The sequence below is a fragment of the Stylophora pistillata genome, chromosome 9, assembly GCF_964205215.1.
Source record: "Stylophora pistillata chromosome 9, jaStyPist1.2, whole genome shotgun sequence".
Lineage (NCBI taxonomy): Eukaryota > Metazoa > Cnidaria > Anthozoa > Scleractinia > Pocilloporidae > Stylophora > Stylophora pistillata.
In genome coordinates this window covers 4,863,775-4,883,844 of record NC_142527.1, presented here as the reverse complement: position 1 = coordinate 4,883,844, position 20,070 = coordinate 4,863,775, and the positions used below count along the sequence as shown (strand labels likewise).

The 20,070-nt window shown below is 37.3% G+C and overlaps 3 protein-coding genes and 1 long non-coding RNA gene across 22 annotated transcripts in view; 2 read left to right on the top strand and 2 right to left on the bottom strand.

Moving 5' to 3' along the window:
- LOC111338478 (tolloid-like protein 1) overlaps positions 1-20,070 on the top strand; it is a 104,245-nt gene that overhangs the window by 27,751 nt on the left and 56,424 nt on the right. The window lies entirely within an intron of this gene.
- LOC148722892 (uncharacterized) lies at positions 3,024-14,888 on the top strand. Of its 5 annotated transcripts, none has more exons than XR_015991982.1 (3): positions 3,024-3,187; positions 12,947-13,088; positions 13,302-14,888. It is a non-coding gene; the product is annotated as an uncharacterized LOC148722892 (long non-coding RNA). The 5 variants fall into 5 exon arrangements; XR_015991980.1 differs by lacking the exon at positions 12,947-13,088 and adding an exon at positions 8,874-11,630 and having other exon boundaries at positions 3,027-3,187; XR_015991978.1 differs by lacking the exon at positions 3,024-3,187 and adding an exon at positions 8,029-8,061.
- LOC111319105 (zinc finger protein 862) lies at positions 4,333-7,876 on the bottom strand. The gene is given in 6 exon segments (XM_088733268.1): positions 4,333-4,516; positions 4,669-4,797; positions 4,909-6,494; positions 6,497-6,832; positions 6,912-7,298; positions 7,828-7,876. Coding segments are annotated over 6 exon segments (2,583 nt in total). The 3' UTR covers positions 4,333-4,420.
- The window catches only part of LOC148722890 (uncharacterized), a 22,183-nt gene continuing 15,016 nt past the window's right edge, over positions 12,904-20,070 (bottom strand). For 3 of the 15 annotated variants that reach the window (XR_015991973.1, XR_015991972.1, XR_015991971.1), the window contains 6 exons: positions 19,793-19,842; positions 19,477-19,558; positions 19,002-19,175; positions 18,528-18,672; positions 17,418-17,526; positions 17,067-17,156 (listed from right to left, as the gene is read on the bottom strand). Coding sequence is in view for 8 of the 15 variants with exons in the window: in XM_088734155.1 (XP_088590281.1) it covers positions 14,457-14,553; positions 14,912-14,980; positions 15,437-15,509; positions 15,895-15,963; positions 16,212-16,301; positions 16,792-16,972; positions 17,067-17,156; positions 17,418-17,526; positions 19,002-19,036 (813 nt within the window). In the remaining 7 variants the exon portion in view is untranslated. Of the gene's footprint in view, positions 14,554-14,911; positions 14,981-15,436; positions 15,510-15,894; positions 15,964-16,211; positions 16,302-16,791; positions 16,973-17,066; positions 17,157-17,417; positions 17,527-18,527; positions 18,673-19,001; positions 19,176-19,476; positions 19,559-19,792; positions 19,843-20,070 lie in introns of those variants that run through there. The other 12 variants (XM_088734155.1, XM_088734156.1, XM_088734154.1 and 9 more) reach the window with 12 other exon arrangements.

The following is a 20,070-nucleotide window of genomic DNA, read 5'->3' as shown; positions in this document are numbered from 1 at the left end:
AAATACTTTTCCGAAACAAAATAAATAAATAACGCATTGAAGCATAGGAGGGGGAATATCTGCCCTTTACACATAAACTACAGCATTGAAAATGTTATAAAACAATTGGTTCATACGTCAGCTGTGCGTTCATCGAGATATGAAGCACTTGGGAAGCTAGAGTGGCTCTCGGCTACGCCTCGAGACACTCTTACGCATCTTTCGTGCCAAGTCTCCAAACTTCCACGTGCTTCATATCTCGATGAACGCACGCTGACGTATGAACCAATTTGTTAAATGAAAAGCGAAACGGAAAGCTCACGTTTTCTTTCTAAATTAAATAGACATTGTAAATCTAGCAGCGATAAGTTTACTTATCTATAACCAACGTTTAATTTTGCAGCTCGGTAGCCTGCATGTAAACACCCAAAGTAAAATTCACAATCTCCTAAGTTGTAGCTCCTCCGGGTCATAGTTCGCTGTATTAATTGTGTCCAAGTTGTAAAGATCACCTTGACGCCTTGACGTCTTCTTTCTTTTAAAATATTCCGTACCCAAAAGTTTATCAATGGGTCTTCGTTTTCGAGGGGTCTTAGGTCTTAGGTCTTAGGTCTTTGGTCTTACTGTTTCTCTGTTGATAAGAAGATCTTCATCGATGAAAGTTTAACACCAAAGAACAAGGCACTGTTCAAGGATTGCTTAAAATTCAAGAAAGACAATGTTTTGTGATAGGTCTCCTGGCAGAGTCCCTCATCATCACAGCCCCAATTACCCAAGTAGCTCTGCCTCATTACCTGAAGTAGATATTACTTCTCCTATTTCCAACATTGATCACCTTACTAATTCAGACATTGACATCCAAATGCCCTTTGACTTGAATTTTAATTATTTCACCACACATGATTTTCATGTTAATGATGATATCATCAATTGTCTAACTAGTAATTCACTCTCTTTTTTAAATTGTAATATCGGAGCCTGCAGGCAAATTTTGATAACCAAGTTAATATGGTATCTGAATTATATTTCCCTATATCTGTATTAGGTGTAACTGAGACAAAGTTAAAGAATGATCGAGATGCTTTAGTAAATATTATTAGTATAATTTCAGAGCTGAGCAAAGAGTTTCCAACAATCTGATTGGTCGAGCGGTTATATGACGTTATATAAAATGTTAAAATAAAATGTTAATAAATGTTACTAAAATGTTATGATTTTAGAAATTTCTCTGTTGTTCAGCTCTGAAATTATACTAAAACAATTATTCGCCTCAGGTTCGGTAAATATTGTCGAATAATCCCCTCGACTTCGTCTCGGGGATACTGATTCGACGATTTTCACCTCGCCTCCGGCAAATAATTGTTAAATATAACTGGTTATAACTTTTTGTCTCAACCAAGCTGTACCAATGCTGGAGGGGTAGGCTTTTATGTGAAGGATAATCTTGCATATATTAATCGCTTGGATCTTTCTGCCCAAAAGCAAAATGATCACGAATCTCTATGGATTGAAATTCAAAACAATATGACACCCCCATGGCAATGTAGATGATTTCCTAAATCACGTCAATACGATAGTAGAAAGTATACATCGTGAAAACAAATATTGTGTTCTGTTGGGAGACTTTAACTTAGATCTCCTCAAGTTTGAATTACATCCTGATACATGCAGATAGCTTTCTCAGCACTCTGGGTACATTTTATTTTCAACCCCAAATTCTGCAGCCAACCAGAATTACAGATATTACTTATTAGAGCAGTTAGGCATATCACTAATATATAACAGGAATGATAGTGGACCCAAGGTTGATCCTTGTGGTATTCCACAAGTAATAGTTTCACAGTTGGATTTAGTATTGCCAATCTTGACAAATTGAGACCGATTGTTTAGATAGTAGTACTTATGATGCACGATCCTCGCAGTAGAGAGCGCTATTTATGCAATAGCGAAAATCAGACCTGAAAATCGTGCATCATATGTATCTAATACCCCAGTTCAAAATATATGAACTTCATATATTCATTGTATCTGATTTATTATCACGGGTTTATTACGAATCAACTTAACGGCCTGCTCGCAGTTGGCTTGTTAGCTCAATTGGTAGAGCGCTGCACTAGTATCGCAGAGGTTAGTGGTTCGAATCCCGTACAGGTCTGATTTTTTTCAGGTCCGATTTTCGCTATTGCATAAATAGTGCTCTCTACTGCGAGGATCGTGCATCATACGTATAGTGGTACTGTTACACGACGTACCATTTAAGATGCAAATAACAAGCGCTGACCAACTCGTTTTCTTTGTTTTGCCGTGAGTAAATTTTGTTTTGCCGTGAGTTAGTTTTGTTTGCAGTGAGTTAATTTTGTTTTGCCGTGAGTTAATTTTGTGTTACCGTGAGTTAATCATGTTTTGCCGTGAATTAATTTTGTTTTGCCGTGGATTAGCGGTGCATGTTTTGCCGTGAGTTAATTTTGTTTTGCTGTGAGTAAAGTTTGTAGTGCCGTGACTTTTTGTTTTGCCGTGACAGTTGTGGGCCACCGTAATAAAGTTTGAGGGAAAACTTTGTTCCGATGCGAAATGACCCGGATCGCTCTTACAGAGATCGTCACTTTTCCTTTGCATCCATAGCCAGCCACCTTTCAATGATATTTTACCAGGCAATGCTTAAAATTACTGGTAATAAGAATACTCTTAGGAGTATAGTAAACAAATTAAACCTTGTGCCATTTATTTATTGCTAAGCACCATAATAAGAATTTGTTATCGTGCCCTGTACATGATTATTCATAGTCTTTTATACTTATGCAATCTTTATTATTTTCAGTATTTTGTAAATACACGTGTGCATTGTAAAAGAGTATGCTACATGCTTCTCGGCGTTATTTGGATAAATTAACTATCTATCTATCTATCATCAGCTGCCGAGTCACACAAGCGTGCACTTGGCATCAGAATGAGGTTAGTTGAGGAGGAACATGTAGAGACCGCCAACAGCTACCATCAGTTGGGGGCTACACGAGGTACATCAGGAGATATCTCCTAAGCTTTTGACTCACTTAAGTGTGCACTTGGCATCAGAATAAAGTTATTTGGGGAGGAACTTGCAGAGACCTCCGACAGCTACCGTTAGCTGGGTGTTACCCAACTCAAACTGGGAGATTACTCCTCAGCTGCTGAGTCACACACGCGTACGTGCACTTGGCATCAGAATAAGGTTGTATTTTACTCATTTGCCACTTACACACAGAGATACAAAAATAAATTACAGTTGTTTACAACAATCAAAATTAGAACATAGCTAGCAGAGTCGCGCAATCAAATTCATTATACGTAAGCGTGCTCAAAATCCCGATAGTGCACGCTGATAGCGTCAGCAAATCCGACTTCGCCAGAAATTTTTTTCTCGCGCGAGCGGCCATTGTTAGCGCGGGGAAAAATAATATATTTTGCGACAATAATGGATACAAACAGAAACTCGGCCTACTAGTCCGAAAACGAAGACAATGTTTCGACCTTTTCCCTTGGGCTAGTGTTCTTAAATGAGGCAGAAAAAGAGAAAACAAAGGAAAAGGAGACTCGGCATCAGCGCCGTCACGATTCGCTTCAACTGATATTGTTGTCCGTTTTTCGCGTCGGATTTGATGCACAATTCCACCGGCTATGTTCTAAAACAATTGGTTCATGCTTTCAGCTGTGCACTATCGAGTTATGGAGCACGTGGGAAGTTTGGAGAGCACTCAAAAAGTTAGAGTTGCCCTCGGCTATCGCCTCGGGAAACTCTTACGCTTCTTTTGTGCTCTCCAAACTTTCCGCGAGCTCCATAACTCGATAGTTCGCGCTAAAGCATGAATCAATTGTTAAATAATAACTATAATAATATCATAATACAACAGTCTATACTTTATCCATATAAAATTACTATTTATGATCATTTATAAAACAAGTGTGGCGAGGAAGCCCAGCAGAAGCTAGAAGCTTATCAAACCTGGGTTCCTTACACGATGTAGAAGATAGATTTGCTAATTACGGGCTGGCGAGTTTAATTTACAGGGTTTTCAACTGTTTGGTAAAGTAGCGGACATACTTCTGAAAGCAGCGGACGTGAATGTTTTCTTGGCGCAGTTAGGCGTCTCGCGAGCGCCGAAGGCGTAAGCACCTAGGGGGGTCTGGGGGCATGCTCCCCCAGAAAATTTTTGAAATAGAATACTCAGAAACGCTATTTCCAGCGTTTCTGGAACCAAGAAAACAGTTTCCTAGGCAATGCTGGCACTCACTAAAATTCTCTTTAAAAAGTAAATTACTGAATGAAAATGGTCAGTTGGTAGGGGGAGGGGGAGGGAGAATGGCAACAACAGAATTTTCATTGGCTTATCATTGCCAATTTATTTGATTTTCAAAAAAAGATGTTTGGTAACTTGGGTTGTAGTCCATTCATCAAGAGTGTAGTCTATTCATCAAGGTCCGAGCCAAAAGCTGAATCATCACTGTCTGTGTCACAGTCCACCTCGCAAAGCCCAAGAGCAGCTGTGGCTATTTCTACCTCCTGTGAGAGAAAGAAATGAATAGCAACCGAGTAAGTACTAAGATCTTTTAAGTTTTAGCAGCAGCTTGGTTCAGTTAAAACACTTTTGAAGCTCGCAAAAAAGCGATTAGGTAATGACTGTTAACGTGAATCGCTGTAGTCGTGTAACTGACCTCTTCAGTGCGAGCATCAGCATCAACCTCGTGGTCTTCAACTTCATCTACAGCCTCTTGACTTTCATTGCCACTCAGCCTCTCTCCTTCTGAAGCACGTGTTTCACTGACCGACTCAACTTCAGGCACCTGCAAAATTTAAACCGTATTGTTGTGAGCATATGACCATACAATACACTGCATCACTATTCAGGAAAAATGTACCGTTATGTTACAAGGTTGGGTCAAAAGAATGAGTACCTTGCTTTCCTTTGGTGAACGAGGCTTACGTCTGTTCTTTGCGGACAACCAGATTTCTGTCGCCCTTTGGACTATGTCAGTACACTCCTCTGTCCCAAACGATGGGCCATTGATGCTCACATGCATAAGTGCATTTAGCATGTCATCAGTGAGTCGACTTCTCATTCTTGTTTTGATGCGTTTAATAGCACTTCCACCTCTTTCAGGCCAACAATTGCTAAGGGGCATCGTCCATGCAGCTTCCGCCACCATAAGAAGTTCTGAATAGGTATCCTGGTAGGTCTTGGGCCGCGCAAGCAACCTTTGTAAGGTCCAGTCTGTTGTGGTGAGAATGTTGGCATCTTCAGGGCTTCTGTCATTCGGCTGCAACAGAGTTTGCGGCACTTGTTTCTTCCAAGCAACCATTTCAAACTTGAAATTCTCCCATTGTGCGAGTAATTTTGCAGAATTCATTTTCTTTTCCTATTCTTCTTTTGTTCCATAGAAGTGGTTACTGATGATTTTTATCTCTGCCTGGCCATAGTCTTCAAATCCCGGGTCACTTTCATTTGGAAGATCAGCGATATCGAAGATGGAAAAGGCGCTAACTGGGGGTAAAGTGGGTTCAAAGCGATTGTTGATATTGTCTTGCAGGGCCACAATGAAGCGGTTCATGAGAGAACACAGCTCTTGCATCTTGTTGTCTGAAAGCGTTAAACCACAACGGTGAAGCCTTCCACTCTGAGCGAGGTCGTTCTGCAGCTTTTTCAAACATTCCTTGTCCTCTTTAAGCCTGTTTAGTTTTGCATGTGTGGCCTTGATTGCAGGAAGCAGGTGTGAGAAGTTTACGTTTCCTCGTTGAAAACGCTTGCTTAATTGTGATAATACTGGCAAGACATCGTGGAGGATGTAAATGGTGCCGATGAATTTCACCTTTTTCATTCTTTTCAGGAGACCATCCGCTGCTGATCCCGTTGATTCAGTTTTAAGCTGCTCCAGCGTTTCGATTATTGCGCAGAAATCCGCAAATACCGCCTCTACCGATTTATCTAACGACAACCAGCGTGTACGACAAGCCTTCTTCAGCTTTTTTGCTACCTGCTTCCTCCCCGCCGAATTTAGTGTAAGATTCTTTGTGCTCTCTTGCACTTTAAGATACGTTGCAGTGCGCTTTGCAGAATTCTCAAATAGCTTCCACAACTGGTTCAACTGTAGTTCACAGTGGGCAATGTAGTCAAGGGTATCTGCAGAGCTAGCACAAGCAAGAGCAAGTTTGTGTGCTAAGCAATAGAAAGACAGGATCAATGGGTTCTCATCTTTTAGAAGCTTTGCCACCCCGTTTCTGGCCCCAGTCATAACAGACGCACCGTCAGAGACAAAGCTGCGCATGGTTTGTACCTCTAACCCAACGGATTGCAACTGTTCGAGGAGTACTTTTTTGATCTGTGGCGCATCTGCCGAGTTGTTGCCTTTCAGTGTGTTTGATATTGCAAGGAAACTGGTGGTGGTGGTACAGCTTTGACTGTCATAATACTGGACAAAAGTTACAAGCTGCTGCGTCAAAGAGATGTCGGTGACCTCATCAGTGAGGATGCCATAAACGCCATCTTTTCTTTAATCTTTTCTTTGAAAACCTGTACAAGAGTTAAAAACAGCTCTCTTTCAATTCCCTTTGACGAGTAGGGGAACTGACGTTTCAGATCAACTCCAGCAATCTTCTTTATCATCTCAAGAACCGAGGACAACTTTCTGTTTAGCAACTCTTCTTTAGCTAGCCAATAAACAACTTCGAAAATTTTCTTGCACTCTTTTCCCTTGTTCCTTTCCTTGTCATCTAATTGCTTCTGAAACTCTGATCCTCGCTGCAGCATCTCTAATTGTATGGCTAGTTTGTGTTGAGGAGAATCAGCATGTACTCTGATTGTCTCAGGCTTGAATCTTATTGCTGGGATTTCGTTAAAGTATTTCGTTTTGTTTTTGGCATTGTGAGTGTCATGTTTTTTTACAAAGAAGGCAAAACATACCCTCATTTGCTTGAAAAACAAGCCACCATATCCCAGTTTCAGGATCATATGCTTCTGGTCTACTAAGCATAGAATGCTGGAATTTTGAAACCTTTTCAGTTGGGGATTTGACACTATATACAAGTTCACAGGTGTGTTTAATACCACACGGGTTTTGCTGGTGCACGTCTACGTCAGGGAAAGTGTTGTTCAACATAATTGTCTCCCTTTCTTTACAGCAAGAAGATTGAGAAGGTCCTTTACTTGTTTGAGGAGTCTTTCGGAAAGCAGTTTTTGAAGAGGAACAACTTGGCTTTTCACTCTCATTACTACTTGCAGGCATTGGATCACAGTTTGTTGCCTCGGACAGGTTTTCTTCATCTGTGGTTGCTTGCCTTAGAATTTCCCCTTAAGACACCAATATTTTTGTCAATTCATTTCTACTGAATGATCACTGTTGTCTGTGTTCAAAGTTGACATTATCAAGGATTTTATGAACCAGCGTCTGCCGATGATAAAATCGACATCCATGAATTAAATCCTTTCGTGCGTGAGACTAGGCGAGTAATTTTAGTTCCGGTTTCCGGTTTCGGTGAAGTCTTTGTTTGACCCGCGTGACCGCCGAAGTGAAGTATCATCGGGCCGTGAGAAAAAACCTCTGGTACCCAGGGTATCACTTTTGAGATCGCCTGTGTTATTTTTTTCGTTTGTCTTAAGATAAAATCTTTCAGTTTTTTCTATTTCAAAGTCCAAGTCGTATTTTGATTGTTGGATAAGGGAAATATAAACTTAACCTTGTAAATAGTGACCTCATTAGCAAAGGGCAGCCGTGAGACATTGTTTTGTTTTCTTCGGTCAGGAGAAAATTACCATTTTTACTGCTAACAGCGCAGTACAGTGAAACACTCATTCAGAATAATCATGCCCTTCAACTTACCTTGCTTTCTCTTGGCCGTCGGGACGAAAAACTCGCTTATCCTCTTCATTCTTTCAACAGTTTGACTAACACAAGTTGCGTGTTTTACCTCGGGATTTCCCGAAAGACTTGGCCGACCAGGAATGAGAACGAAATAGTCACTTCAATTCCGTTTAAATGAAGAGGGGAAACCAATAAAATATCCCGCCGCTCAATAAGCAAAGGAAAAAGAGTCATATGGCCGTTTTGAAGAATGTAATTGATTATTCTGTTTTTCTCTAGTCAGTATGTTCATGAGATGCCTTAGTAAGAAAAATATATAATACAGTAGTAAAAAAAAGCGGCAATATTGATCTCAAAGTACCGGACGTGGAATGGCAAACGACCGGACGAAACGTCCGGCCTCCGGCCTCAAATGAAAACCCTGAATTTAGTTTTCTGTCAATGAGGAATATTTTAAGCGAAATCTTAAAGGTGGATAATCTGTAGGATCCAAACATTTGGACCTTGGAACATGATCGTAAACTTCTTGATATTAGTTCTGAAGTAGTGTGTACAGTAGTTTCTGTTATTCCGAGTATCGTGCGTATGAATTTAATGATGAGTTGAAAAAAGAGTATCAAAAGCATTAGGAAGGAGGTTATTATAATAGGAATACATAAAACAAGCTACAAGGAAAGCATTAATGCTATAAATATCAAGGATATCAAGCTCAGTACGAGCTGGGTATTCGGCTCCACTTATAATTTTGACTATACGTTTCTGCAGAAGGAAAATCCTGTTTAAATTAGAAGGACAAGTTGAGGACCATACGATATTACAATAGCTGAGATAAGCTTACACTAGTGTATGGTACAGAGATTTTGCACAGCAGCCATGTTGGATGGCAGGAACAATAGATTATTTTACACATGGGAAAAAAAATTCTTTCTTATGCAAAATATTTTTATTGTTCCTGCCATCCAACATGGCTGCTGTGCAAAACCTCTATAAGGTTAGTAAAGATTGTGAAGAAAGAAAGAAACGAGATTTGCCTATTATTTCAATAGTTTTTGATATATTTTTAGTAATGTGGGATATATGTTGCTTCCAAGAGAGATGCTGATCAACAAGAACTCCAAGAAACTTTGTTACCTTAACCTGCTTGATGCCGATATTGTCAAGAGTGATGTTATCATTAACAACAATACGTTTTTGTTTTGGACAAAAAAGAATGAAATTAGTTTTTCCAATGTTAAGTAATTGTCACGTTTACGGATACGAACTCTAATCTTTTTTACTTATGTAACTCTTCCGTTTTTAGCACAAAGACACTAAGAAACTCTCAATGACTTTCTATTTAATTTGTTAGCGCGCTTTGTTTGATTTCTGTTCCGTGACTAGCGAATATCCGCTCAAAGCTAGCTACATAAAGCACTGTTCATTTCTATTTCCCCTACGTCAAAGTGTAAGAACTAAATTCGCCTTCTATTAGCAAGTAGCTCAGTTGCGAGGAGTCACTGTAGCGAAAGCATTTCGGAGCCGAACGAAGTTTAGGAGTTCTCTACCCCGGAGTCAAGATCCGATGTAAGTTACGCTTGTATTATTCCTCATTTTTATCATTTCTAGTTTCGTAGTCTTTCGGTTTTCCTTATATCGAACCTTCATGTATCCGTTCTATAGTTTTTACCGCCTGTGCTGTACAAAGACTGCCAGCTTAAGTGAATAAAGAGTTTGATGCTGCTGCTTGTCTAAAGTTCAACACTGTGGTTATACTGGCGAACACCGGTGCACAACACCACGTGTCTGCGGCATCGGGAACGCGACAGTAATAGTTTATTAGTTTTAAGCCAGCACATTATCTTCCTTATTTCCAGCAACACTACATCTTATCGACAAAGCCTTGATTCAACCGCATTTTGATTACTGCAATGTTGTTTGTGGAAGCTGTGGCATAAAACTAGCACACAAACTTCAAAAACTCCAAAATCGTGCAGCATGGGCTCTAACTTTTTCAAGCTGTGACACAGATGCAACGCACCTGTTCCAAAATTTAAACTGGAAAAATCTTAGTACTCAGCGAGATATCCAAAAAGCCTTAATGGTTTTCAAATCTCTTAGTGGCCTTGCTCCTGAGTACCCAAGTTCGAGATTTAATGCTCGATCTCACACTACTTCATACACTCTTCGAGATTCTGTAAACAAGTTAACTATTCCACAGCCACTCACAAATTATCTCCATAATAGTTTTCGCTTCAGTGGTGCTGTTTTGTGGAATAGTCTTCCTGAAACAATAAGGCAAGCAGAATCTCTATGTAATTTTAAGTCTCTTTTACACAGTTATAATAGTATTTAAGGCACGGCATTCATGGAAAACAGGCTTTTTGCTTTGTATATAATTGAATGATTTTATAATGTAATTTAGTTGAACAATGCAACTTAGGTTATTTATTTTCATATATCAACTGTTGCCTGTTTTTTAAATAGCTGGAGATCCAGTCGGGGGTTTTCCTCTTATTGCATAATTATGAAGCTTTTTGAGCAGTATTTGGTGATCAATGGTATCAAAGGCTTAAGAGAGATCAAGAAAAACTCCATCAGTTGTTTCTTTATTGTCTATAGAAGAAGCGATGTTATTTACCAATTGAATTAAGGCTAAAGATGTGGAGTGATCGGTCTGCGAAAACCAAACTGGTTATTGTACAAAAGATTTAAGTTCGTTAGATATTTATAAATACATTTATACACTACTCTTTCATAAAGTTTAGAGAAGGCTAGAGGAATAGAGATGGGCCTATAATTTTCTTTCCTTTCTGGATCACCAGATTTGAATATGGGAACAACTTTCGCTATTTTAAAGGTGTCTGGAAAACACCCACTCTCTAAAGAGAGGTTAATAATCTTTGTTAAGGGCTCAAAAATAATGTCAATAGCCTCCTATAGGGGCCAGTAGCCACAAAATTATTTAAAAACTCAAAGAATTATTGAGAAAACGATATGCTTCGACGTCAACTTCTAATTTCTAGAAAAACTCGTGACAAGAAGGTGATTATGACTGACTACGCTCTCTATTGTGACATTTAAATTCTCGTTTGATAAATTTGCTTATGATTATCCTTGACATTTCATTTAAACCAAATAGAGAGACCGTGTCTTGAGGGTCTGGATGGGGTTTAGTGTTAAGTGTTATTTGGCCTTTTTTTTTTTTAATGTTTAGTGTTAAAATTTGTAAAAATTCAATGTTTAGCGTTTTAAAAAAGTTAACTGTTAAGTGTTAAAAGCTGTTAGAACAGTGATTTCACTCGTTAAAGATCAATTAAAGTTTCATAGAGAAGGCAATAACGTTAGAAAAAAAGGACTAAGATTCTTCAAACTTAGCTCTTATGATAAAGGATGCAAAACTAGAAACAAAAGGACAAGAGCCTGCGCGGAACTGACCGAACTGGTCAGCATGCATACTTTGTGCTCATGCGTATAAGTTCTTCAGACATTTTGTGATCGTTTTTAGCGGTCGACATTAGATAACATAGGGTGAAGTAGACCCGAACGATTAGCATTTTCCGATCATCGTTGTGACGTCATCTTCCGACCGCACTGTAAACTTCGGAAATTAACATGGCGGCGTAAGTGTGAAACCAGTAGTTCGTGTTGCGCACGATTGCAGGCTGTAAGCTTAGACTAGGCCACGCATCTTTTTAGTGTACGGAGTTGCAGACTAATAAGCAACTCGCTGGACAAGCAGAAGAATGTTTCCGGACCTACTTACTTAAATGAAGGACTCTATGCTACCTCACCCGATGTTACTTTTCAGTACTACAGGACAATATATAAGTACATAACATAGGGTGAGGATTATTCGTGATGATGTCTGAAGCAATACGACAAAACCAAGCCATACTTTTTTTTTGCGTTGAAAGAGAGTGTTAGTAATGAAGTCCTTAAAAGTAACACATTAAAAGGAAGCAACTTTGAGCGAAGTCACATTTATTCATGATTATGTGCTTGGGCTATATGTGTACTTTAAAATCAACTACTATCCTCACTATCCCATCGAAGGCTAACATCACAACCAATATAAAATAGAATTGCGACTGTTGCAAGTATCTTTGAGGTTTACCGTTTCACGCGGTACGAAAAGCCAGCTATACATATTAAAAGGCTATAAATAAAGAAGAGTAACCTTCCCATCCCCTCGCCCCTCAGTCTTGATGGTTTCGCCAGTTAAACTTTAACTCCCCTCTTCGCTGAGCTGCCTGTTCAAGCGGGAAAATCTGGCGGAAGAATTGAATGTGGTATCTATGTTTTCAACGGGAGAAGCGAAAGAATCTTCTTTTTCCGTGGAAATTTTCCCAAACATTTGGCTACGTTCAGTCTTTGGATCATGCCAAAAAGATTATTTCAAAATATGAAACGACGAACACCGTAAAAGTTTCCAGTTATACACTTAACCAGGAACGTACTTCTTTCATACAGAAACATAAAATTCCATCTTCATTTAAGAATTTCATCATCCACTCAATAGAATAGCTTCTGCTATTTGAACATATACAATCTTCATCATTATTTTTGCTTTCATTCCTCAGTTGGTTTTATAACCAGCTGTATTTCATCTCGCTTTGTAAATAAGTATGTGTGCATTCAGAATAAAACTAATAATCTCTTTCAAAAATAAATTGCCACATTAAAATTTGAAGCGCAGCCAGGATGAGACATATTAAATTATAACATAACCAAAGTAAAGCGCGCACTCTGATTGGTCAATTTAGCGTCCCCATTTGCCCATGGGTGTACGCTGCTGACGTGAGCAAATGCAAAGACTATTTTTTCCGTGCGCGTTTTTTTTTTCTGGTCACGTAAGATTTGTTAAATAAAAGGGAACTATTTAGCTACAATGTATCAATGTTACGTTATAAAACAAATGGTAAACACCACAGCGTACACTATTGAGTTATGGATGCACTTGGGAGGTTTGCTAAGCACTCAAGAAGCTAGAGTCGCTCTCGGATATCGCCTCGAGCGACTCTTACGCTTCTTTCGTGCTTAGCAACCTCCCGCGTGCATCCATAACTCAATAGTGTACGCTGAGGTGTTTACCATTTGTTAAATACACTAAAAATGTTCTTTCTCAGTATTTAATATTAAAATTTACAACTCACTGCAGATTGAAAAAGATACAAAACATGAAAGATCAAAAGCATCAAAACGATTGAGAGATGATATGGCAAAAGCAAATGTGAGGTCTGAGCAGAGAATTTACATAGAGTTTCCTACTGAGACTGACCATGCACATCATCTTATGGGAGGTAAGATAATAGAAGGTGAGGGTATGAAGTACACCTGCAACTGCCAGTACCAATCAATGTTTGGTTAACCAGAAAAAAAAAATTACGCTTTCATTCCGGTATTTAATAAGGTGTCTTGTTGGAGCTATGACACTTCTCTCTGTTTTAAATTAAGCAGAACATGCCTTAAGAGAAATTAAAATCTCAACACACATTATTCTCATTTCATTCCAGGGGAGCAGCCTATCTCAGCCTGTGGATAACAGGATCATCAGACAAATTGAAAAGCTTGTCAATGAGGGAGTGAAAGACACCCATGAAATGTGGAGACACCTGACTGTCTACATAAAAAATGAAATATCAGCAAAGGATGAAATCCAACCATCTCCCTGAAACCGTAGGTTTTATCCTAAGCTGAGTGACATAAGGAGCCACATGTAACGAGCTACCATAACGCACAGATTCTCAAAAATTGATCAAGAGAATGTGGCAGAAAAAGTTATCCAGTGGAAAGCATCTAGCCCGGAGGACTTCATCTACTTCCAGCCATGTGGAGATGTCTCTCCAGCCACAACAGATGGAGAAGACCACACTACAGAACAGGATCCCAGCACCCTTCTGTTTGTCCATCAAAGTGCCTGGCAGTGCAGACTCCTGAAAAGATATGGCAACATTCGTCTACTGGATGCCACATACAAAACTACTCGTTATGCTTTACCTCTGTTTTTCCTTGTGGTGCGCACAAATGGTGACTACCAGGTAGTTGGATCATTTGTGGTGCAATTCAAACAGCATTCTGATAAAAATCAAACTGGGCTTAGTTGTCATTTGCTTTCGCAAATGCAAAACCTGATCGAAGTGTGGATGATGAAAGGTAGATATCTAAAATTTATCTAATTGAACTTTTCCAATGCCACCAGTTTTGAGAGTTTCAATTACAGTATTTGTGAGCTCCAATGAAGCATGCAACAGTATATTTGCTAACAATTTTTCGCCAAAACCTAAACAACGAATGAATTATCTGACTTGTGAAAAAATTTATTTTGGCTGGGAAAATCTGACATATCACTCACTAGTCAGTAAGCTAGGCCAGAGTATATTGCAAATATTGAGATGCCTTTAAAGTTTTGATGAGCCAACTGCACCATGTTATTTACAAAACAGTATGCAGTGTCATATATATATATATATATATAACAAGTTAAAAGGCCTCGAGCCAACAGTGACGCCGTGCCAGAAGGATCCAAAAGGATTCACAGTCCAAACCTCGATAAATGGTAGGAGGAGTAGTGTGGCACACGAGGACGGACAACTTCGAGCGAAGGAAGACATATACTCAATAAAAAGTCTAAAAAGTTTAATAAAAAACATTTCGGTCCGAGACCTTCATCACAACTGATGAACCTCTTTGTACAAAGAACTTGCCACAGTCCACTTCCTTTGAATTCCTTGTTGTCTCTCAATAGATGTTTGCAACTTCTCAAGCCTAAATAATATATTACAAACAAGGATATCAGAAAGAAATATCACAACTGGCACTGAGTTAAAAATACTGAAGCAAGCATGCAATTACGTTTTAAGATACTTTTCCTTGACACAAAATTTGATTCCTTAGAAGAACCATAAAGGGATTAAATACCATACACATGAGTATGCAGTTGAAGAATTTAATAAATCTAATATTACATAATAATTTGTTTATACATCAGTGTCAAATGTTTTTGCATTTTACTGTTTTGATTTTGATTCACACTTATTTCCTACCTATAAACATTTTTTGTTATACAAAGGTGTAGTGGATGAATGAATTTTAGAGATTTATTTGTGAGATTTACAGTACAAACCTCTGTAACTGTTTCTTTATTGATTCAACTTCCTGAGCAGTAATCTCAGAATTGGACTGCAATTTAAACCTAGAAATAATAATGTCAAGTTTTATCATTGTTTATACTGCATCATAAGTACTTGTAACACAGCACTAATCAGCTACAACATCATTTTATTGCAGTGATCACTTCCCTGAATAGTAGATAGTTATTACTGATTGTTAAGCCTCCCATGGAAACTCAAACATGCCATGAACCAATCAACTTCAGTCATTTGTTTGAGTTTCGTACTGTATAGATTATCCTTGATCATCCAATGCGTAACTTGAATGATTTGAATTTCATTTGTGGGCTCTGGTATAAATGTGCCATATTTGACTGCCAAAATGTATGTGATGTATTAAATAAGGGCAGTTGGGGAGAATGAGTAACTTTATATTTATTAAAGTTAATAATTGAAATAATATTGGAAAATATAATAATAATAAAAAATAATAACAATCATTATCATCGTTATCATCATCAAAATTCCTTGTAACTTACTTAAGATCGTTTGCAGTGCTAAGGCTTTCAACATACTTCTCATCCCATTCCAGCTCTATAGAAAATAAAATAACTATAATAAATTATTATATCTGCAATAATTCCATGATGATTTGATGCAATAACATACAGTATATTTAGTTACTACTATTCAGATCTATGTAGTAATGACTGTACCTATTTAACACAATCAATCTAAATTTTAGTAAAAACCCATTTCAAAACACATGCCAATTTGAGATCAACTGGTTAAAATTAATGGCCACAGTCATATCACATGATAAAACATTTAAAAGATTGATAAAAGAATGAAATGTCCATATCAGTCGTGAGAAGCTGGGTTCTTCTGTTGAGATGCTGCTCCCTACTTTTTGCTATCTACTCAAATCTACAGATTTGAGTGAGAGCTCCAAAGTGAACATTTCACCATACTGGAAAAAACGGATTAACTCCAATACCTTCATCACTGCTTTCAGTGGACACTTCTGCCTCAATCCACATCTCAATATCTTGCTCTGTAACAGGTTCTGTTGTGTAATAAGGACAATGGATTAATTTCATCCTGTGCAGCAAGAAAAACTCTGAATATTTAATATACTAAGAGATTTTTCATATGTATAACCACTTAATTTAAAAGATATTGTGCACACTTGAATTTTAGCTATACCTGCAGATGGGGTACATGACTATGGTGCAATTATAGCAACACTAGGTTGTATTTTATAACAAAAAGTGTGTATAATTAATAAATATCACTTTGCTATATTATACATGCCTGACAAAGACTTGCACAGGGAATCAATTTTTTCAGTTGAGTTTTGGAGAATTTCTTTACTTCGTCTAAACTTTCTTTTCAACGAAGGTCCTGTGGAACATTGAAAACATTCCAAAAATTGTAATAAACAAATTGAAAGATAAATATTAACTATCAAATGAATTATGAAACAACACTACTTGACAAAGGGGAACTTAAACACTAAAAATAAAGTTAAAACAAAAACATACTCTCCGAAAAAAGATGTGTATTTTGTTACCACAAAGGATTTATTTTTGGATATTGCCCATTAAAATGATAAATTAATGGATGGACACTATCTAAAAATACATCATTCATTTTAACAAAATACACATCTTTTAAAAAGTATGAAGAAACATACGAGGCTGTTGTGCATGAAACCTCTAGGGAAAAAAAAAAATTAATGAAACATTGTTACATATGGACATTTAATGCTGTTTTGAACTAAACTGTAGGAAGAAGTGAACACATAACATTTACAGGTTGACTTTTTTTATTTGTTATAAAGTAGCACTAAATACCCTCAAAAAGGACCATTTATAGATTAAACAAGCTTTACCAAACTTTTCACGGAGTTGATCTCCGTAGTGCAAAAGACCATCAGTAAGGACATCAATTCTTTTATCTGCTGCCATTTCCTTTGTTATCCTAGAATAGTCACGAAGGAAAGCCCAAAGCCTCTCAGTACCCTCACCATCTGTGAGACCAATTCCATCAATACGTCTTGGTGAATACTTGATCTGAAGAATTAAGAGTTAATTTTAATTTGATACATAGCAATAACAATTAAGTTATTATTATTACCATTAATCAAAATTAAGAATGCTTTGTTACCTGACATGAAGCTTTGTGACCATAACAGTGAAAAATTGGTATACCCAAGGTCAACTGGGTTGGGTTGAACAGTAATTCTTGTGCCTTTTTCTAAAACAGAGATTATTGTTATTATTGTTGATATTCACAAGCATAAAATTTAAAAGTTTGTGATCTAACCGCACACTATATTATCTAGTATATTGTAATTACAAACACAGATATTATAGCTGCCTTTGGACACTTCACCCAAAAAGCCTTAATATATAATTTCAATATAAACTGAATGAAATGATATAAAGAACTTAAGAAACACTCCGATAACTATAACTATTAAATTTAGTGTTAGAAAACAACAATAACAACGTTTACCTTCATATGTGAAGACAATATGCATGCAATGTCATAGAGCATGACAAACTTTAGACTTTTATTGTTCTTGTCAAGAAAGCGCTTAACCTCATAAAGTGGATAACCAATCCTGAAATTAAACAAAAGATCCAAAGGTCAAAAAAGAAGAAAAAGTGGAAAAAATGAAGGTGGCCACACCTTTTCAATACTGATGTATATGTGTTGTGGTTTAAATTTAACAATTGGTTCATGCGTCAGCATGCATTCATGGAGATTTGACTGCGCAGGAAGTTTGGAGAGCACGAAAGATGTATAAGAGTTGCTCGAGGCTGTGCCTTGAGCAACTCTAACATTTTTAGTGCTCTCCAAACTTCCCAAGTGCTCAACTTCACCATGAATACGCAGCTGACACATGAACCAATTGTTTTATAACATTTTCCTCGCTGTAGTTTATGAATTAAGGGAAGAAATGCCCTCTCCTATGCCTCAATGTGTGGTTTATTTTGTTTTGGGAAAGTATTTCGCTACGCTTCAATGATCTCGTCTCGGATTGGTTAAAAACTGACAAGTGCATTCATGCGTGGAAATGAAGCTAGAGTTGAGGAACGAGATGAAATCAGCATTGATTGTCTTCCCCTTCCTCTGGGTTCTTTCTCAAAAAAAAGGTAGGTAGATCTTCATTATCTTGTTCACTTGTTGCCATGTCTAGTTTTTTACCGAAGTTTTTCCCGGTTTTTAATGAAAAATGCATAAGTCCCCTGCAAGAAAAACAAATTGTCCCGAGGCATTTGACGTCACCGGCATGCATCAGTGGGACATTTTGTTCATAGCAGCTCAATAACACTTACACAGAGCAAGCACATGCGCTATGTTATAAATACTCTAAAAAGACAATAAGTGAGAACACAAGCACAATAAAAAACTAAACTCTGCCATAAATATAAATTTATTACAACTTCAAAAAGTACATCTAACTCTTTGCAAGTACTTTCATCAATAAATAATAATTATTGATTTTTAAAAAGAGATCGAGATAATAAGAGTAATGACAACACTTCAAGGATAACAGCTAGATAGCCAATGCATTTGTCCATTCCTATTACATAATAATTATTAATTACTGAAATGCACCTTTCACCATGTTTGATGCTATGAAATCCTTTGGGGAAGTCATGTCTGCAGACACAACCAAAGACTCCTTTCTCATCAAAAAGTTTATTCTTTCCTTTTGATCTAATGGAGCTGCAAGTTCACCAGCATAAAATGAGCTGCAGTCCTAAAAAAAATTAATTGGGTTTTAAAGTGCCTCTACATGTATACTGGAATATAGAAATATATTGCCAACAACCAACCAAAAAAAAAATCAATAATTAATATTTGGCATGGCTTCATTTGTGTCTACATAAGTTTATAAATTTGTATGTGCCACTGGTGTGGTGAGAGAAGGCTCCCAAATAATTATCACTGACCATCACAATGAGGTAATCAGATAGCTCCTTGTTATTGGAAAGGAATAGCTACTAGTAAAATTAAGATATTTGCACAGGACATTTTTAGGCTACTGTTTCCAATGTGATGTGGCTTGATTTTTCTTTATTAACAAACCTTTGAAACCTCAGAAGCACGTTCACAGTAGCCATTTACAAAATTGTCAACATCATCTTGGTCTGCAAACATCAGCTGTCCATGTTTTGGAACTCCTATTGATTTCAGTCCCTGGCATTTCTTCCTGGAAAGACCAAAGCATGCATCCATGCTATCTATCAAAATTCCATTTTCCTGCAAGTGAAAACAATATTGTGGTGCAAAATTACCCAGGTTAAAAAATTGTACATAGGGAAAAATTAAATTTGCCTTAGAAAAAAAATTACCTGCAACATATACCTTTTATACATTTAAATAATTAAATCAAAAGCACTTTAAACACTGTTTCCTAATCTGTAAAGGGAGTTTTCTGTTTTGAATATCATTAAATATACTGAATAAATTAGGTATATGTACAGAGCGTACAATTCAAGGTCTCTGCAATCAAGTGTACATGTAAAATATCGTGAATAAAGGAAGATTATTTATTAAATACCTTTGGACAAAGCGGACAAACTGTACCATTCCACAGGTCTGGGAAGCACTGAGTCATTTTCTTAATTTGATACTTGAAGTACCTACATGTACATGTACAAGATTGTATTTTCATAACGATAAGAAAATAATATTGGTAGCCATGTATAATACATTGGGGTATCATGCTAGTCATGTATAATAGGGCTAGCTATGACTACCCATGTAGTATTGGGTAGCCATGACTATGGCTATATGGGTACATGATAAGAAAATATTGGTAGTCATGACTACATGGTACCATATTTCATAATAAAAATTAGTATGCAATTAATTACCTGTACTCTTCAAAAGATGCTTGATTTAGGAGTTGATATATTGAAAAAACCTGTGATAACAAAAAACTTTAAAATTTCAATGAGTTCAAAATTTATTCATCCATGTATATTAGCTATAATTTGAGAGAGTACTTGTTTGATGCTAGCCTCATAGCCTTAGATATAGTATACAATACAAGTCTTGTTAGAATTCACTTCATGCTTAAAATAAATTACACTTAATAAATAGCCATTATGTTGTTTCTTTAAGAAACATCTTTTCTTTGGCAGGAATTTCC